This window comes from Balaenoptera acutorostrata, chromosome 16 (assembly GCF_949987535.1).
Source record: "Balaenoptera acutorostrata chromosome 16, mBalAcu1.1, whole genome shotgun sequence".
NCBI classification, from domain to species: Eukaryota; Metazoa; Chordata; class Mammalia; order Artiodactyla; family Balaenopteridae; genus Balaenoptera; species Balaenoptera acutorostrata.
The window spans coordinates 65,950,809-65,971,899 of NC_080079.1; the positions used below are offsets into that span (position 1 = coordinate 65,950,809).

The window sequence follows — 21,091 nt, forward strand, 5'->3', positions numbered from 1 at the left end:
CTCTGATACTACAACAGTGGGAATTGGGAGGCATGCCTCATTATTGCCAGGTGAGGGTAGAAACTAGGCTCCCTGTTTGGCTTTTGCTGACAGTGGTTGGGGTGGGCATGGTTTTTTCCTCTGGTGTTTTTTTTTTGGAATAGGGCATTTATCGTTGAAAAGGTTTCTATCACGCTAGGCTGCTTCTTCCTAGCTCTTTGACAGGAGAGAGTAGGCTTTTCTTGGGGCTTTTTTTGTCTGTGCCCATTGCTGTTTGTGGGTTGTGGGCTTCTTCAACATCCAGTTGGAGCTATAAAGAAGGCAAAAAGAAGCCTCAGGGAACTCATCACCATGTTATTCCTTGAATTCTGGCATTCCTAGCTGGTCTGCTTTCTTCTCTCCCCCTTTCAGAATATTCTTATGTTTGTTTATATATAATGTCTAGGGATTTTAACTGTACTTAGTTGGAGGGATAGGTAGAAATGTGTTTACTCCACCTTGTTCAGAACCGAATTAAGTTCCTTTTAAATCCGCCACAAAAATAACATTTTGAGAAATTGGTATGTAGAATAAGGCTTTAGGCCAGGGAGTATTACCTTGGTTGGAAACTTACGTCATTTGTAAATTGTGAAACTAAAACTCACACACGCCCCCCCCTCCCCCGCCCCCCCCCCTGGAAAAAACCCACCACTCGGCAAACAAACATTTTCTCTTAAAGACTTTCACAGAAGCGCTTTCAGGACTCCCTTGGTAACAGAAATCACAAAGAACATTTAAGTCATCAAGTTTATTTAATGGTGCCAAGGGTTTTGTTGTTTAAGTCCCTGTACCCTGTGAAATGGAAAAATGTGAAAAGCAAGACTGGGACACTTTGCCAGTCAATAGAATACAATCTTGAAACTTCAGTACTCCGTGTTACTGAATCACTTTTCTAGAGTTTGACAAAAGAGTAGGTAAGACAAGTCTGATATTAATTCTACAATGTTGCCTTTATTTGATCCCTGCCCAAAGGATGACCCAAATAATGCTCCAGGGACCTGGTCCTTCCCTGTAGGGCTAACCTACTCAGTAGGTCTTGGGTACAGATGTGGAGAGAAGATGTTTGTCCCTGCTGAAACTGTGAAAGTAATTTCATTTCTCATTGGGTGCCATTTTAGTGGAGCATAAACATGTTAACAGTTTGGAGATCAAGGGGATCCCTGATGTCTCAGAAAAATTGGAACTGTTTCTGTAGAAATAGGCAATTGGGACTTTGTCCAAGAAAAACAAATTCCATTTTTTCACCTAAAATGGAAATAACTTTTTTTGGTTTCTGATTATGAAAACATTACATCCTGTTGACCAAATGTAAGAAAATATGGGAAAAAGTGCAGAAAATAAAAATGGGATATACCTTTTTTTTTTTTTGGCTGCGCTCATGGCATCAGGGAACCTTGGTTCCCCAACCAGGGATCAAACCCAAGCCCCCTGCAATGGAAGCGCGGTGTCCTAACCACTGGACCGCCAGGGAATTCCCTGGATATACCTTTTTCTAACATTTTGATGAACATTCTTTTTGGGTATGCATAGATATTTTTTGCTTTTTATCAATAGAAAGAGGATCATGCTACATGCTCTTTAGTATCTTGTTTATTGTATTTACTACATTATGGACATTGTATCATATCAGTTACTGTAGGTCTACAGTATCGTATCTCAGTTAACCTAAAGGAATCATTTAGCCTGAAAAACTGTGCTTTATTGTTTGAGTTTGCATATCTTTGATTACTAGTAATAGCCTTTTGTATTTCTTTATTTTGTGAATTGCCAGTTCATAGCCTCTAGTTTTTCCTCTGTGGTGTTCAGTTTCTTAATATTTATTTACATAAGAGCTCTTTATGTGTTTACTGTGGGTTTTTCACATACAGTGAAAATGTTTTCTAAGTTTATAGTTTTTTTGTGTGTGTTTTTAAAAAATTAATTTATTTTTGGCTGTGTTGGGTCTTAGTTGCTGCTCACGGGCTTTCTCTAGTTGTGGCTAGTGGGGGCTACTCCTCTTTGCGGTGTGCGGGCTTCTCATTGCGGTGGCTTCTCTTGTTGTGGAGCACGGGCTCTAGGCGCGCAGGCTTCAGTAGTTATGGCTCGCGGGCTCTAGAGCGCAGGCTCAATAGTTGTGGCGCACGGGCTTAGTTGCTCCGCAGCATGTGGGATCTTCCCAGACCAGGGCTTGAACCCGTGTCCCTTGTATTGGCAGGCGGATTCTTAATCACTACGCCACCAGGGAAGCCCTATAGTTTATTTTTAAACTTTGTTCACAGTGGTTTTTTTCATTTAGGCGTTTTACATTTTTATATAGTTCTATTTTCCCTTTTTTTTCCCTTCATGGTTTCTGCCCTTGGTGGTCAACATGTGTTTTGACAATATATTTAAAATAACTTAAAAACAAAATTTTTCCTTTGCTTTTTCACTCAGTTTTTTCTGATTCTGGATGATGCAGCCACTCAACAATGCACTCACTCTGTACTTTGCTTACTTCAGTGTTAGTAGCATATACCTGTCCCTCTGTATCCCTTTTAAATTTGTGGTGAAATGGTATTTATCAACAATTTGTAAATTCCATTTTGAGGTATCTTGTCTCTTCAACCTTAATTATAAAATCTAAAATTGCTTCACTGAAAATAATTTGGCTGTAGATGGAAATGCTAACTTTATGAGGAAACAAAAGTAATCATATTAACAAAAAATTAATATAATGTAATACAGTGATATTCTCAATATTATGACATAACATTATAATTTAAAATGTATAGTATTAGGAACTATTGCATTATTAGTATATACCTCACCTGTTACAACTACTTATGAGCAATAATTATTGGAATTATTTTGGGGGGGTTTCCTAAAATGTAAGAAGTTGACTACTTTTGTTTTTCCAGCTAGCACCTGTTGTTTGAATGATGAAATAGAGCTTTCAAATGTGAGCTGGCATATTCAGGCAGTGTGGATTTTCCTCTAGTGTCTCCCTGGTCTTAGCTCTGTACTGTAATGGGTCAGCTTCCAACAGTAATCTGCAAAGTAGCACTTGGCACCAGGGCTGATTTTTCTGTTTCTGATGTTGAATTGATTTCGTGGTTGCTGTAATCCTTATATCAGAACAATACTTTTCATTAGTTTGTGGTAAAAATTTTCTCATGGCCCAGAACATGGTTCCATTTCTAAGATATAACCAGTCTTACTAGTATGGTGTGCCCTTCCAGGCATTTTCCATGCTTATACAGCATTTATGTATACAGAGTTAATAAATGACATATTGTCATTTAGCAAGAGGTTTTTGTGATTGACAAATTAACTGAGACGTTGAGATCTGAAAACCCTGTGCTACTGAACTTGTTTTCTAAAAAATATTTGTGAAAGAAACTACCTGAAGAATTGCATTACAAAGGTGAAAGTAATCAACCAAAGAGATGCTGTTAATGAAGAATGCATACAACCGTCATGTGAGAAATAACACTGAACTTCTCTGTATTATTTGTCATTCAAGGGTGCAACTGGAAACCGATCTGAAGATTGAGAAGGAATGGAGGCAAACTTTGCAAGAAGATCTTCAAAAGGAGAAGGACACCTTATCTCATCTTAGAAATGAGACCCAACAAATCATTAGTCTTAAAAAAGTAAATAATGGTGGTAAAACTTTAAAAATTCTATCTTGATGACAGTTAAGTTATTTAAAAAGAGAATCAAATAATAATTTGCATTTATACCAAGGAAACAGAGTATACTGGTCATCTTTAAAAATATCAGTAAGGAGATTAAATGAATGGAAAATAGCTGATAGTTGATAGAGCAGCTTTTTGGTTTTTTTAGAGCAGCTATTTTTTATGAAAAGCTGAAGGATACATTCCTATCCTTTAATTGCATGTATGCAGTGTGGAGTTTGTTTCTTTTAAATTGCATTTTCTGTCTTTTATTGTTTTGAAGGAGTTCCTTCACCTCCAGGATGAAAATCACCAGTTGAAAAAAATATATCACGAACAGGAGCAAGCTCTTCAAGAACTTGGCAACAAACTTAGCGAGTAATTTCTCTTTTTTTCCTCCAACTAAGTAGTCATTGACTCTTATTAAGTTATGAGTGTGCCAAACCAAGTAGACAGAAAAGTTTAAATATAAAATAGAAAGATATGAACTATTAAAAACAAAGCCAAACAAAAACTTTAAAGATTAACAAATAAGGGTGTGGATTGGAGAGATTTTTTTTAAAGTTATGTTCATTATAGTAAGTGTTAGCTCTAAACATTTTCCAGTAGATGAAATCTAAGACTCTTGTTTAATTTCTTCCAATCAGAGAATTCAGAAGTTCATTTAATATATTTTTCTCAGAACAAAAGTCAAATTTTCGAAATATCTGGAGAGATCTTTTTCAGACTGTTCTGAGAAGGAGCCAGCATTGTGAAAAGTGAATGGTGTTTGATGCCATCTGGAGTTGAGGCTTGACTTCATACAGTGTGGTTAGTTCTGTCACAATGAAGTGTTACTGGGTTTCTATGAAGACAAGAAGGAGAAACGGCGTTCTGTCTTTCTCACATTTTCCTCCTTGTTCCACATGGTCTGTGTTTTGGATTAGCTTCATCTTTGTGCCCTGATTGAACATATTGTCAACTATCTAGGGTAAACGCTGGAGGGTTTAATTTAGTATTGAATGTACCACTGTCACATTAAAAAAAAAATAGTGTCATTTTTTTTAATACAGAAAAGTAAAAGAAAGCCACAATGACCCATAAGCCTATCACCTATATAAATCCCTTTGATGTTTTATATGGTTAGAAAATTCAAAGAGCACCAAAAGGGGACTTCCCTGGCAGTCCAGTGGTTAAGACTCTGTGCTTCCAATGCAGGGGACGCGGGTACGATCCCTGGTCAGGGAACTAAGATCCCGCATGCCATGAGCAGCGCGGCCAAAAAAAGACAAAGAGCACCAAAAGGTATAAAATAAACATTTGCCTCCCTCCTCCCAAGTATCAATCCCCAAAGTTAGCTAACCTCAGAACAAATCTATATATGAGGATTTCATTATATATATGGATATGATTAGCTGTATATATATGTCATATATATCTTTTGTAATCATTAAACTGAATAGAAATCATACTGGAATGGAGACTTAATTGCTGAAGTTGGGATTCCATTAGGAAGTCTTGAGAACAGTTACCAAGGGCATAGTAAAGAGTAGTTCCCTAGGACTTCCCTGGTAGTCCAGTGGTTAAGACTCTGTGCTTCCAACGCAGGGGACACGGGTATGATCCCTGGTCAGGGGACTAAGATCCCGCATGCTGTGAGGCGCAGCCAAAAAAAAAAAAAAAAGAGTAGTTCCCTAAAACCACAAAAGGAAATACCAGCTCTCAAAAAGATAAAGATGTTTTTGTTTTTACAAAGCACAATTTGCATTGTGATATCAATAAGCAAGATTTTTATTCTAATCTGGCATCCATTCATTGATCATTTTGAGCCAGACCAGGTGCTCATTTTCCATTTATTCATCCAACAAATACTATGTGCCAGGCACTATTCTAAGTGCTAGGGACTCAACAGTGAACAATCCCCACAACAAAAAATATATGTACATTTATTTAAGATCATAAAGGTTTAATATTAAAACAGGTTAGAATAGTAAAACAAGGAATGTGTATTACTTTTCACCCATCTCCCACTCAATACTAGAGACTTTATAGTTGTGTTAAAGGCATGATCATTTAGATGTCCAGATAGCTGAATTCAGAATTTCGTTGTTTTCCTTTTTCCTTTATTCTGGTTCATTGATTCTCAAATTATAGTTTGCATGAAAATTACTGCTCAATGTTATTTTGAGCAGTAATTTTCAACGGTTTTTTTGACTACTAAATTTTTCCCTTGTATTCTGACTGCATGCCTAATCCCTGTGTAACTGCACTGTATGCATATTCTTTTGAAGTTTGCTGGTTTGTGTGTGTGTGTGTGTGTGTGTGTGGTAGATTTTTGTTTGTTTGTTTGTTTTTTACTTAAGAATATGAGTTAAAAAAAAGAATGAGTTAGAGGTTTTTTCATATCATTACATAACGATATTCCATAGGATGAATGTGTTTTAATTGACATTGTTTATAATTTTTTTCTTTTATAACATGCTTCTGTGTCCTTGTACGTGTGTGTTGATATATCTTGATATACCTCCTTTTTTAAAATATTTATTTATTTATTTTATTTTTGTCTGTGTTGGGTCTTAGTTGCGGCATGCGGGATACTCTGCTGTGGTGCGTGGGCTCCTCATTGCAGCATGCGGGCTTCTCTCTAGTTGTGGCACATGGTCTCAGTAGTTGCAGTGCACGGGCTCTCTAGTTGTGGCGTGCAGGCTTCAGAGCTTGTGGGCTCTGTAGTTGCAGCATGTGGGCTCTCTAGTTGTGGCCCACGTGCTCAGTAGTTGCGTCGTGAGGGCTTAGTTGCCCCACGGCATGTGGGATCTTAGTTCCCCAACCAGGGATTGAACCCATGTCCCCCGCATTGGAAGGCGGATTCTTAACCACTGGACCACCAGGGAAGTCCCTTGATATACTTTAATGTGTATATCTGAAGAGTAAGTTCCTAGAGGTGATCGCTGGCCAAAAGAATTTAGATTTTTTGATTATAGCGATGGATGGTAACTAGACTTTTGGTGATGATCACTCTGGAGTGTGTACAGGTTTTGAAATATAATGCTATATACCTGAGACTTATATAATAAAAACATAAAAATAAATTTAAAAAGGGGCTTCCCTGATGGCGCAGTGGTTAAGAATCCGCCTGCCAATGCAGTAGACACGGGTTCAAGCCCTGGTCCTGGAAGATCCTACATGCCATGGAGCAACTAAGCCTGTATGCCACAACTACTGAGCCTGCGCTCTAGAGCCCATGAGCCACAGCTACTGAAGCCCGCGCGCCTAGAGCCTGTGCTCCACAACAAGAGAAGCCACCGCAATGAGCAGCCCGCGCACTGCAACTAGAGAAAGCCGCGCACAGCAACAAAGACCCAATGCAGCCATAAATAAATAAATAAATAAATTTATTTATTTATTTTTTAAAAATAAATTAATTAATTAAAAAAGATTTTGTTAGTGCCAGATTACCTACCGTCTCTGATGTTAGACCCCCTCCAGTAGTAGGAGAGAGTGCCTGTTTTTGCCAGTCTGACAGGTGAAAATCTTAAGTGTTTTGATTTGTATTTCTTTAACTATGAACAGGGTTAAGCATCTAAATTTGTGTTCCATTTGTATTTGTATTTTATTTTCTGTAAAGTGCCTGTTCGTATCCTTTGCACATTTTTTGTTTTTGGTTGATTGTTCATCTTTTTCTTATGGGGTCTTTGTAAATTATTTGTTGTACAAGTGTACATCTTTTTTTCCCACTTTGTCTGTTGTCTTTTAGCTTCATTTATATATATATATATATTTTTTTTTTTAATTAATTTATTTTTTGGCTGCGTTGGGTCTTTGTTGCTGCGTGCGGGCTTTCTCTAGTTGCAGCGAGTGGGGGCTACTCATCGTTGTGGTGCGCGGGCTTCTCATTGTGGTGGCTTCTCTTGTTGCGGAGCACGGGCTCTAGGTGCGTGGGCTTCAGTAGTTGTGGTTTGTGGGCTCTAGACTGCAGGCTCAGTAGTTGTTGCGCATGGGCTTAGTTGCTCCACGGCATGTGGGATCTTCCTGGACCAGGGCTCAAACCCATGTCCCCTGAATTGGCAGGCAGATTCTTAACCACTGTGCCATCAGGGAAGCCCTAGTTTCATTTTTGATATGTATGTTTTTTCCTTGCTGATGTTTGAATTTTTATGTTTCAGATTTATTAGCTTTCCTTTACTGTTTCTGAAACCATAGTCTCTAAGACATGGATAGGGCCACTTTTGAGTCAGAACATATTTTATCCTTCCTCAACTCTGGTTCTCTTCTGTTGTGATAAGAATTTAATCAGGGCTGGAGAAGAGACCATTGGCCCCTAAGAGTATTTGTACCTGCTTATCTGCTGAAACACTTTTGGCCTTCCTCTTTATCCTCCTACTCCTATGACTGTTATCAGGTTGAAATTAAGCAAAAACAAATTCTTCCCTAATACACAGAATGATGTTCTCTTTAATTTTTTTGCCACACAGCCGCATGTGGGATCTTAGTTCCCTGACCAGGGATCGAACCCGCACCTCCCTGAAGTGGAAGCGCAGAGTCTTAACCACTGGACCACTCCCAGGGAAGTCCCTGATGATCTCTTTAAAAATTTGTTGTGTGCACATTTCATTGTCTTTTTTCTTTATGTCAAGAGAAAAGATATTTCTGAGGTGCTAAATAAACCTTTGGAGGTAAATTAGCAGCATGACTAATTTAGCCATTGCTGTGAGTCACCTTCAGACAAGAATAAAAAAGAAAAATTTGTTGATGATGAGGGACAGAGTTTGGACCAATACTTCAACCTTTGCTCCTAATTTACCAGAATTGGCTTTATGTAGACCATTTGGGTGTTATTTAAAATGGGGTTGGAATTTCCTGGTGGTCCAGTGGTTAGGACTCCACATTTCCACTGCTGTGGGCACGGGTTCCATCCCTGGTCAGGGAAATAAGATCCTGCGTGCCACACGGTGCAGTCAAAAAAAAAATTTTTTTTTTAAATAAAATGGGGTTGGGAGGCGGAAGGTCATACAGAATAATATGAAACATTTAATTTTGTTAAAAGGGAAAACTAATATTTCAGAAAATAGTTTTTAAGCTTACCATTCAAGATCTGTATTTTCAAGCAATGACTAGGAACTTCCATGGTGGTGCAGTGGTTAAGACTCGGCACTCCCAATGCAGGGAGCTCAGGTTCGATCCCTGGTCAGGGAACTAGATCCCACCTGCATGCCACAACTGAGATTTCGCATGCCACAACTGAGATTTTGCATGCCACAACTAAGGAGCCTGCTGGCCACAACTAAGGAGCACATGTGCTGCAACCAAGGCCTGGCACAACGAAATAAATAAAATGAATAAATAAAACAAATATTTTTTAAAAATCTGTGACTAAATTTAAAAATTAGTATTTATTAATATCACTCACAGGATAAAGTATCCCTCCTACGGTTTATTAGCTGTGTGACTTAGGGCTGTTTATTTAACCGCTTTAGGCCCATTTCTCCATTTGTAAATTGGAGAGTTATAAAATCCATATAGGGTTCTTTTTCTGTTTAACAGAATAAGTATGGGAAGGCACCTAGCACAGTGCCTTTCCTCATCGCAAGCAGAATACCAGTTTTCGTGTCTGTAAGATGAGCAAGATGGATCTGAAAGTTACTTTCCCGTGCTTACTTTCTGAACCAGCAATTTTAAATGTAAATGATTAATTTTAATTAGAAAAATACTTTTAATAAATATTTACTCTTAATTGGTTTCTTATTGAAGGATTCTTATAAAGAGAAATTTTGGTAGATTTTAAAAGGCTTTATTTTTTTATTTTATTTTTTTATAAGAGCACTTTTTTTTTTTTTTGGTTCCGTTGGGTCTTCGTTGCTCTGCACGGGCTTTCTCTAGTTGCGTCGCGCAGGGTCTGCTCTTCATTGCCGTGCGTGGGCTTCTCATTGCAGTGGCTTCTGTTGTTGTGGAGCATGGGCTCTAGGCGCACGGGCTTCAGTAGTTGCGGCGCGCAGGCTCTAGAGCGCAGGCTCAGTAGTTGTGGCTCACGGGCTTAGTTGCTCCGTGGCATGTGGAATCTTCCCGGACCAGGTCTTGAACCCATGTCCCAAGAATTGGCAGGTGGATTCTTAACCACTGCGCCACCAGGGAAGTCCCTTAAAAGGCTTTAAATGTTAATTATTATTCTGAATAAGTTATAATTGTAGTAGATAGACTATCTAATTTGAGGATTAAAGAAATGAAATAAACTTGAACTGTTCATATTTGAAGAAAACATGGAACATATGAAATATTAGGATGAAATATTCAAGTAAGAAAATCTAGACTAATCTGTGTCATAATGACTGACAGTTTAGAATACCTGAAGGAGGAAAACCAGCTTTTCCCTTATCCTCATTGAGGCTTAAATTCCAAGGAGAAAAACTTTTAGTTTAAAAAGGAAATTACCAGGACTCTTCCAAATGTAGTATTCTGTAAATGCTATTCTTTCCATATAAAGAGACTTACAGATTTTTTTTCCTCAAAGGAGGGGTTTCAGGATTATCAGAGGCTTGTATAATTTATGGATGTTTTCCTATAGTGTCATAATTGTATCACATTTATTACATTCTCGTGTTTTATTTTGACCCTTCTCTATGCTGTTTTCATGCTGTGGTCAAATACTTTCACAAACTTAAATACATATTTCTGAATAGAATTTAATTAAAATGAATAATATAGACATCTGTTCCTTGTCTAGGACAAGGAAAAGGTGTTCTTGTACATTGTGTTTATTGGAACTGTAACTGATACTCTTTTTCTTTAGGTACTTTGGCAATTTGCATCAGAAGGGAGCAAGCTTTTTAGAGTCCATATTTGTGAATAGAGGCATTTTAACCAGAAATATATCAACACCAGTAAATTTTCATATAGAAAGTATTTCTGTAGTGAATGCCATTAAGTAAGCTCTTTTATTCCTTACTCAGTTTTTCTATATAGCAGTTACTGTTTTGGCCAAAATTCCCACCAGCATCAATTTTCCTTGGATACATTTTGTAGATGTGAATTCAGCCAAGAAAATTTGATTACTCTGTTAATATTTTTATACTGTGTAATTTTACATTGATTATTCCCACTGTAAGAGTCATTATGCGCCAGATAAAAGACTAACACTTTGTTTCTATGTCTTGGAACAAAGAGCATTTGTAGGGCAAAGCAAGTTTCCTAATGTTCTGCTTCAGTAGCAGAGACTTTAGTATTTTATGTACCTTTTGATCCAGTAATTTCATTTCTAAGTTGTTATCCTAAGAAAAATAATACAAATGTTTTGGTCATTTCAACTTTAATGAACAATTTTGTGGCAAAGAAATTTGAAACAGGTTGAAAGTTCAGCACTGGATAATTATATAAACTACATACTTCATATTCTTTTTCATGGTATACCATGTAACTATTTAATATAATGATGTGGCAGATAGTTAATAACAAGTCAGTAGCTCTAATCCTTTCAGGATATATTGTTAAGTCATGTAGGAAACTGTAAATAATTTTTCCATTTGAAATACACATACTCATTGATATTTAGAGATTATCATCTCTGGGTAGTGGGATCACAGATAATTAAATATTGTTACTTATAGTCTGTATGTTAACATGTATTTTCAAGAGGTAAAAAACTATCACAATTATATCTTCCTTAATATTTCCACTCTCACTTACCACTCTTTTGCATCTGCTAGAGAAATAGTGTTCATAATGGTTAACCTGTCGGCTTTGGGGTCTCAGAGGACCAGGGTTTGAATTCTGGCTTCCCCAGTTACCACCTGAACTTCAGCAGGCCTCACTTTTTTCATCTTTATAAGTGTTTTTGAAGACTAAATGACATTATGCATGCAAAGTTTATAGCATAGTGTCTGGTACATCATAAGCCTACAATAAATGATAGCTGTCATTAGTAGTCATAACCACATGAAAACACCAATATTCTTTCTTTTTTTTTTAATTTATAAATTTATTTATTTATTTATTTATTTTAAAGGGGGAAGAGGAGGAAATGAGGAGCTTTTTTTTTTTTTTAATTGATTGATTGATTGCTATGTTGGGTCTTCGTTTCTGTGCGAGGGCTTTCTCTAGTTGCGGCAAGCGGGGGCCACTCTTCATCGCGGTGCGCGGGCCTCTCACTATCGTGGCTTCTCTTGTTGCGGAGCACAGGCTCCAGACGCACAGGCTCAGTCGTTGTGGCTCACAGGCCTAGTTGCTCCGTGGCATGTGGGATCTTCCCAGACCAGGGCTCGAACCCGTGTCCCCTGCATTAGCAGGCAGATTCTCAACCACTGCACCACCAGGGAAGCCCCTATAAATTTATTTATTTATTTTTGGCTGCGTTGGGTCTTCGTTGCTGTGCGCAGGCTTTCTCTAGTTGCGGCGAGCGGGGGCTACCCTTTGTTGCGGTGCCCGGGCTTCTCGATGCGGTGGCTTCTCTTGTTGCGGAGCACAGGCTCTAGGTGCGCAGGCTCAGTAGTTGTGGCTCACGGGCTTAGTTGCTCCATGGCATGTGGGATCTTACCGGACCAGGGCTCGAACCCGTGTCCCCTGCATTGGCAGGCGGATTCTTAACCACCACGCCACCAGGGAAGCCCAATATTCTTTCTTTAAAAAAGTAAATTTTAAATCTCAAAACTATTTTTGCTTTAGGACATTTTGGAAATATAGGAAAATATTAAATATAATCCTACTAGCCAAAGAAGATCATTAGAATAATATAGTATATACCATTTTATATCCTATGAAAATTCAATACCTTTCTAATGAATTTCTAGATGTTCTATATTTTAAAATGTGTACTGAAATTTTGACCTATTTATAATCTTTTTAGATCAAAACTTAAAATAGAAGATATAAAAGAAGCCAACAAAGCATTGCAGGTGAGTGTAAGTATTTTCCTCAAGTAGGAAGGTATGGATATATGTGAAAGTCTCCAATAAAGGTAAGGCCCTGTGTACTATTATTGGATCCTGGGATATATAGAGGCAGAAGCTGTGAATGGGGAGCTTGTATGATGGGGTCCATCTCTTCCCTATACCTCTAGAACACATCATTAAAATTCCTCATGTTGGAAATGACCTTGGAAATAATTTTGTCCACTTTCCTACAAAGTGTGGCATGATAGAGTGAAATTGCCTTTGAATTTGATAATCCTTAAATTCCTGTGCTAGTCTATTACTTACTAGTTTTTGACCTTCATCAAGTCACATATCCCCATGGAGTCTCAGTTTTCTCTTCTGAAATTGGCTTATGATTTTGCATAGGGTTGCTTTGAATATTGAGTAGGTTAATGTATGTGAAAGTGATTTGGTACAGTTTATTAGTATATGGTTCTGAATGTATCTGGATGCAAGAATCTCTTTACAACACAGGAGAAAATACAGTCCCTGTGTGAGTACTTCAGTGACAGATGGCTTCCTACTACACAAGCTACCCATTTGGTTTATCAAAGTGTTACATGAAAGTAATTTAAAAAGTCAAATTGTACTAGGAAGACTTCAAAAAAAAAAATGGAAGCAGTCTCTTGTTTTCACCCTCTTGTCCCTTATCCACCCCAGCTCCTGCCACCAGAAGGGGGTTACTTTTAATTCCTTTAGTTGTTTCTTCTGGTATTTATTCCCCTATTTCTTAAGTACTATTCAGATCTATCTATTGCCTCATCAGCATGGTGGATGAGGAGTTTTGTTCACTCTCACCCTGGTCTGTCTTCTCTGCACTGCCCTCCCAGTATAATTAAGTAAAAGTTTTTTTGACATTTATTTACTGTGTATTCTTTATTATGACTATTTAAATATTGTTCCTTGCTGGGCCAGGTAGTATATTGCAATTATATTTTCTTTCTTGAACTACTTTTTAGTTCCTCTGGAGTTAATATTTACTCTCCCCCTACCTGCCCCTTTAAGTTTTGTTGTATTTGAGCATCAGACTTTTCTTATACTTTCAAACAATTCTGTAAAGTGCTTCTTGATAAAAGGTTTTCACATGGTAAAATGAATCGGGTAACTGGTTAGTTTTCTTTTTCTGTCAGAGTCATCCCTCCTGGAGTCTCTGCTTTACTGCTCCTCTCTGGTCTGGTCACCCTTTTTCTTTTTTTTTTTTTTTAAATAAATTTATTTATTTTATTTATTTATTTTTGGCTGCGTTGGGTCTTTGTTGCTGCGCGCGGGCTTTCTCTAGTTGCCGCTAGTGGGGGCTACTCTTTGTTGCGGTGTGCGGGCTTCTCACTGCGGTTGCTTCTCTTGTTGTGGAGCAGGGGCTCCAGGCATGCAGGCTCCAGTAGTTGTGGCGCACGGGCTTAGTTGTTCCGCGGCATGTGGGATCTTCCCAGACCAGGGATTGAATTCGTGTCCCCTGAATTGGCAGAGATTCTTAACCACTGCGCCACCAAGGAAGTCCCTGGTCTGGTCACTCTTGTCCTGGCATTTCCCTTTGCTGCCATTCGTTCTTTCAACTGTTTTTGGGTTGTTTTTGGCCACGTCACACGGCTTGTGGGATTTTAGTTCCCCGACCAGGGATTGAACCCTGGCCCTCTGCAGTGAGAGCGTGGAGTCCTGACCACTGGACTGCCAGGGAATCCCCACTAGGCAATGCTTCCTTTAGTAGCCTCCTAGAAAATGGTGAGTGAAGATAAAGATTTTATGAATCTGTATGCCTTTATTCTGCTTTCACATTTTTTTTAGGAGATACGTAGGGATGTCTGCCCAACTGTCATTTTTTAAACTCTGTAAAATTTTTTCTCTGTTAAATATATATCATATATGCAAAAGAGGACACATATAGTATAACTTAAAAACACTGGCATACTCTGTTTTAGCTTATAATAGAACATGTGTGCTCCCTGATTGCATTCCCCTCCCTATAGTAACAGTCCTCTATTTTTTGTTAATCATTATGTTGTTTTTCTTATAGTTTTATCATTCATGTCTAGCTTTAACAAAATATTATCCAGATTTCCGTTGTTTTTTTTTTAAATTAATTAATTAATTAATTAATTTATGGCTGCGTTGGGTCTTCGTTGCTGCACACAGGCTCCCTCCGGTCGCGGCGAGCGAGGGCCACTCCCCATTGCAGTGCGTGGGCCTCTCCCTGCAGCGGCCTCTCTCATTGCGGAGCACGGGCTCCAGGCACACGAGCTTCAGTAGTTGCAGCACGTGGGCTCAGTAGTTGTGGCTCGCGGGCTCCAGAGCACAGGCTCAGCAGCTGTGGCACACGGGCCTAGCTGCTCCGCAGCATGTGGGACCTTCCCCGACCCGGGCTCGAACCTGTGTCCCCTGCATTGGCAGGTGGACTCCCAACCACTGCGCCACCAGGGAAGTCCCTTCCCTGTTTTTATATGTATGAAAATGGATTTATATGTGACTTTTTTTTTTTTTTTTTTTTTTGGTCCTTGCTATTGTCCAGTTGATGGGTCTGGAACAGCTGTCCTACAGTTTCTCACATTTCAGATTTCATCTGATTGCTTGTTCATAGTAGTCTTAAATTTGTTACTCTATCCCCTTTTAAGCCTGTAAACTGGGAATTAAATCGAAAGGCTTGGTTGGATTCAGGTTCAGCCTTCTGTGAGACTTTTTTATTTCTGCTACCATATTTTTAATATTCAGCAGGCTTTTTTTTAAAAATTAATTTATTAATTTTTGGCTCTGTTGGGTCTTTGTTGCTGTGTGCGGGCTTTCTCTAGTTGCGGCAAGCGGGGGCTACTCTTAGTTGTGGTGCGCAGGCTTATTGCGGTGACTTGTCTTGTTGCAGAGCACGGGCTCTAGGCGCACACGGGCTTCGGTGGTTGTGGCATGCGGGCTTAGTTGTGGCTCACGGGCTCTAGAGCGCAGGCTCAGTAGTTGTGGCGCACAGGCTTAGTTGCTCCGTGGCATGTGGGATCTTCCCGGACCAGGGATCGAACCTGTGTCCCCTGCATTGGTAGGTGGATTCTTAACCACTGTGCCACCAGGGAAGTCCCTCAGCAGGCTTTTATTCACTCATTTTTCCTTTTTAAAATAGCATCCTGTTATTTTATCTCTGGGGATATTCATTATAGTTTCTTTAAAGTTTTCTTTTGCTACTGCCTTTCTGTTTCTTCTGAATTCCATTCTTGGGTTTGTTCTTTGGTTGGAGTACCTCATGCCCCAATCATTCCTCAAATGTTGGATGATCTCCCAATTTCAATAAAAAGCACAAAAAAAATCTTGGAAGCCCTGTGTGTGTTGGTTAGGTGGATGGGGGTGGGTTGTAATAGACTGGTAGGCCTCAAGCATAGAGAAATCTGTTAACTACCGAACTGATGGTATCCTTTCTCAATGTTAGTACCTACAAGACTCCTCTCGGGGGCAGTTGACGTTCTCTAGAGAAGGATCCTCTAATATCCTGTTCGGAGGATTTAAGCTGGGTGGCTGATATTCTGGAACTGGGCAGAGAAAAATAGCCATTTGTTTGCCGAGCAGTAGCTTGCCCCCTTCTAGTTTTTGCTCTGCTTGTGAACAGCTTTGTTTCGTTGAGGAAGCTACTTCAGCTGTCTGGGTCTCAAGTTTTCTTATCTGTAAAATGAAAGCTTGAAGGTGCTGATCTCTGAGGTCCCGTCCAGCTAATACACTAGGCTTAACCTACAGTGTACAGCTTTTCTCTTTGGGAGAGGGGCAGGGTAAGTTCAGTCAAATTAAAGTTAAAATAAGTCTGGAAATAAAGTTGGAAGCTCAACCCTGATGTCAGAAGGTTACTTCTGAACCAAATGATACTGCTTGGAAATCTGCTTCACATCAGGCTCTCCATCCCTTACAAATATAGCTGGGCAGGAAGCAAAGTTGCTTCCACTAGGTGGCTTTGGGACATTTGGCAAATCACTTTCCTTTTTATGGTGTTCTTCAAGTTGGATTGAATTATCTTTACGGCCCCATCTTGCTTTAAAAAAAAATTCCACGATTCAAGTCATATGACTGCTGGTGTGTCTGATATGAGCTGTCTAGGTTTTCCCTTTTCTTTTCTTTCTTTTTTTTTTTTTTTAAACCTTCACTTCTTACAATCCTGTGTTCTAAGGAGCCTTAGACTGCCTGAAGTGCAGTAACCCAACACCATTTGTCTTACCTCGGCTATATCAGATAACAGCTGCTGGTTATTAAGACTGTGAAATAAAAACAGCTGATATTAACCTTGTGACCTTGATCTGTGAATACTTAGTCCTCGTCTCACTTTCTTCAAAGAATTCTGTCAGGTAGAAAAGGCTTTCAAGACAACTCAGGCTTTTGAGAAATAATGTCTGTTGGCTCTTCTGCTTGGAAGATTTTTCTCTCATTAGCTGGTAAAGGTCTTATGCCTTAGAGGTACACTGTTGTAGGTGGCACTTGTTCCATCTCCCAAGTGGTAATCAGATATACTTGGTTCTTTGGAAGCAGTGGCAATGTAGCTTAGCCTGGGCTGTTTCTGAAAGGGAGATGTGATGAGATTAATCAGAAGCAGAGGACTCCTCTTTCACACAGGTCTTCCCGAAATAAAATGGGCACCACCTAACAAAGTTGCTTTCATAGGGAGAAAAATGCTTTTTCTAGCCAAGAGCTTGGTTAGTTAAGAATGGGTCAAAATTTTCCCTCCAAATTCTTCAATAATTGTTTTCAGTTTAAATCAACAACAACAACAAAGAAAGAATGGGTCAAGTTAGAAATTTTAGGTATCAAGTTAACTTCCACCTGTTCAACACTACTTATATTTGCCACTAAAGTTTACATAGTAACTATTAAATTTGTGAGTTACAGAAGGTGAGGGAAATTAATAGCAGTGTAGAACTGAATTTAAGGTGAAGTCTTACCTAAAATAACGAACTCAGTCATCTGATTTCCAAAATCTCTTCAAATTTTGTGGATTTGCTGTATATAAGGTATATATACATAATGCCAGACTCATGCATTTCACATAATGAAAATTTATCCTTAAGTGTTTTTGGACTGGATATTCTTTAGGGTTCTTTCCTTTTTTTAAGTGTAAAGCGTTCTTTTTTTTAATTATGTGTAACACAAAGTTACTTAAGTCAATAAATTTTAAGGAATTTCACATGTTCTGATTCTTTTCACTGCCAATCACCTTAGTTCCTCCAAACTCATAATCTTCAAGATAAAATAGCCCTCTCAAAAAGAAGTTATCATGTGAGTCAGCCCACAATTCTTTTAGTTAGGCTTCTTTGATCTCCAGTGAAATATGGACACACTTCAAAATTCCCCACCTGTAATCTCTGGGATCCAATTTCCTCAAGCGATTTACTTTAGGACCATGTTTAGGGTCAGGAGATGGCTCTGCCTGATTCTGAATTTGACACCCTCTAAAAATGTATTAGGTTCAAATCATATTCACTCCTAAGCCATCACACCCTAGAACAGTACAGATCATTAGGATATGCCAATACCTAAGATAAAAAGTTTGACTGTTACGTTTTTCATAGTTTACTTGGCAACTCTGTCTTGTAGTTCTTTCCCACAGATCTAACAGGTAGTTCTATGAGTAAAGGAAACCACACAGTTAATCTATGAGGCGTTTCCAACGATGTAGGTATACTAGGGTTCTTTCCTTAAAGAGAATTACTATCCATAATAGATTTTTGTTAAAAACATTTGTCATGGAAATGTTCAAATATTCTGTTGTAAAGAATAAAATGAACCATGACCCAGTTTCACTATTTATCAATATATGGCCAACCTTGCTTTATTTATATTCAACCCACATCCCTTCTTCCTCACCCAGATTATTTTGAAGCAAATTCCACACTTGTTAAATCTACAACTATTTCAGTATATCTGTCAAAGAAAGGACTCATGTTTGGTTTATCTACATATCTATTCCTATAAAATGCTCTTGGTTGAAAATATTTTCACATGTAACTTTTAGTTACCAACTTGAGCATTAATATTTGTATTTTTCCTACTAGGGACTGGTTTGGTTGAAAGACAAAGAAGCAACACATTGTAAACTTTGTGAAAAGGAATTCTCACTCTCTAAGAGAAAGGTAAGGGAGATAGGAAGTGAGTCCAAAAGTTATGTTGCAAATATGGCTTCTAATTTTACTCAAAATTTTTTTCTCTGATTTTTCCATTTAATAGCACCACTGTAGAAACTGTGGGGAAATTTTCTGTAATGCTTGCTCTGACAACGAACTGCCTTTGCCTTCTTCACCAAAGCCAGTACGGGTTTGTGATTCCTGTCACGCATTACTGATTCAGAGATGCTCATCTAACTTGCCATAATACTCCAGAACTAAATTCTTATGTATGAAAAGTACCTACGATGAATGTTATGTATGAACGTGTATACAGCGTATTCAGACAGTCCTTCTTAAGCAGCTTTCAGACAGCATTGGTACCAGTTTTACTTTCCACATATTCAACTCACGGGAATTATAAGCTGTATAATTTGACATTTCCTCCCCCACTGTAACTCAGAAAGAATTTGATAGGGCATGCTTTACAGTAACTTTATCCTAATTCCTGATGTAGTAATCATGTAACTCTTTTCTTAATGCCATTGAGAGGTCAGATAGCATAGCTAACACATTTGCCTTATTTTGTAAAGACCTTAAAAATAGGGCTTCAGATTGTTTTATTCTCCAGATTGTCAAACTGATATTTGATGGTGCCTGTAATTTTCTTAATGCACTTTAAAGCTTCACAGTTCTGAAAGATTGGAGATACACATTTTAGAAGTATTTATATTTCAACACATTTTTCATTACCTTGGTAAGATTTCAACAATATTTATTTGCTCCGCCTTCCTCTGCCCATTTTGCATTAGAAAAGGCCTTCCTTCTCTAAAAAAGTCAATGTGACATTTGCTGATAACTTTCATATAACAGTGCATTACAGAGGTATTATTTTGCCTGAAAACTTTTTATTTGAAAGTAAGTTAAAATTCCATATGCATTTCTTAGGGAGGACTCACACCCCCTTTGAAAGTCAAAACATAAATAAACCCTTCCCCAGAAAAAAATGTAGCAGGGATTACAGGCTGCTGATTTGATCCTCCCCTAAGCATTTAAGAAATCTAAAATGCAATAAAACTATGCTTTTGATATGGCAGTCTTGAGTAAAAAAATTCTGTATTACGTTTCCATTCCAGTAACTTTTAGGAAACATTACACTGTAGCAGTCTACTACTACAGTATATATACAGAATAAAATATTTACCATTTACTGAGCACCTCCAAGCCAGGGCCTAGAGTAAAGATGTAGTTTCAGCCCTGCCATTAAATTCATACTTGAACTATTTCAAGCATGAACGTCAATAAACACTAATCCCTGCCATACCAAGAGTTTAATCCAGTTACCCTTGTATAATTAACCATCTGAACAGCCTCACCACTTGGGGTTCCACTTTTAATCCTAATTTAAATCATGCACTTTAAGTCTGAGAACCTTTTAAACATGTCATAGGTATCTACATTACTCCTAAGAGCATTAATGAATCATGGCTACCTCCCTCTCTGGTAGGATAGGGTTGCTTATTCTATAGGATTGTTTCGTCAGAGTACATTCTTCCATTGAAGTTTAAAATTATTTTTCTAAATTGCCAAAGTATGAAACCATTATTTTACTTTCAGATTTATCTTCTCCCTAATCCAGTTTTCGGTGTTCAGTTAGAACCGACACACCGATTTATAGGTGGTCCTTAATGCTCTGATAGGAATATTTGAGACATGAATTATATTCTTGGAACTATTTTGTACTGATGGGATTGGATTAACATTTTTATGATTGCTGAAAATAAGAATAAGCAAAAATGAAAATTTCAAATACTGTTTTTTATAACTGTGCTTAAATTTAAAATGTGATTTTCTTAAATTCCAAGGCTGGTTTCATTCAACAAATAAACCATGATTTTTAGTCCCCCTTTAAATTCTTTGCCACTCAAAACTCATGTCATCGCCATTGATTTGGGCTTTTTGTAGGCAGGCTTTTACAACAGTAATACAAGTTGCTCCATTTTGTTTTGACTTTTATCTAAAAACCATTCTACTAATTTTGGATTTTTTGTTACACAGCTGTCAATGTGTACTTTGTGAACTTCACATACCATTCCCTCATCTAGGAGTACTACCACAGTAATGCTATCATGGTGCCAAGGAATTGTGATTGTAATTCTTCTATCCACAGTTTTAAAATGTGAATTTTATATAACAAATAAAAGATTTGAAAAATTAGCCCACTTTAGAAGCCGTATGTTTTAATAGGGTAATCCTGGGGAAATAAAAGCACATGTCATCTTTTTTTAAAAAGTGGTATGAGCCTAGTACTTAAATAGGTAATTAAGGGAGTAGAGGCAGTAAGATGAATCACTGCTCCAGTTGATAGGCTCCACTTATGTTATCAAGCTGCCTTTTCTAACAAGCAGAAATCATTCCTTAGTCACTCCGTCTAATCTTCAATTAGACATAGTACCTTCTACCAATTTGATTTATAATCAGTAACTGACACAAAGCATTCTAGGACAGA

The 21,091-nt window shown here is 38.1% G+C and overlaps 1 protein-coding gene, 1 non-coding gene and 1 pseudogene across 6 annotated transcripts in view; 2 read left to right on the forward strand and 1 right to left on the reverse strand.

Annotated features, from left to right (window-relative positions):
- The window catches only part of RUFY2 (RUN and FYVE domain containing 2), a 50,750-nt gene extending 29,938 nt beyond the window's left edge, over window positions 1–20,812 (forward strand). For 3 of the 5 annotated variants that reach the window (XM_057530366.1, XM_057530365.1, XM_007167790.3), the window contains 5 exons: window positions 3,500–3,629; window positions 3,937–4,031; window positions 12,466–12,514; window positions 18,535–18,612; window positions 18,707–20,811. In XM_057530366.1, coding sequence (XP_057386349.1) covers window positions 3,500–3,629; window positions 3,937–4,031; window positions 12,466–12,514; window positions 18,535–18,612; window positions 18,707–18,850 — 496 coding nt within the window. In that variant the 3' untranslated portion in view covers window positions 18,851–20,811. Of the gene's footprint in view, window positions 1–3,499; window positions 3,630–3,936; window positions 4,032–12,465; window positions 12,515–18,534; window positions 18,613–18,706 lie in introns of all 5 variants that reach the window. The other 2 variants (XM_007167791.3, XM_007167792.3) reach the window with 1 other exon arrangement.
- LOC114236078 (small nucleolar RNA SNORA19) lies at window positions 8,232–8,360 on the forward strand. Its single transcript, XR_003622114.1, has one exon. It is a non-coding gene; the product is annotated as a small nucleolar RNA SNORA19 (small nucleolar RNA).
- LOC114236080 (small nucleolar RNA SNORA18) lies at window positions 18,064–18,182 on the reverse strand (annotated as a pseudogene).
- Window positions 20,813–21,091: the final 279 nt, after the last annotated feature.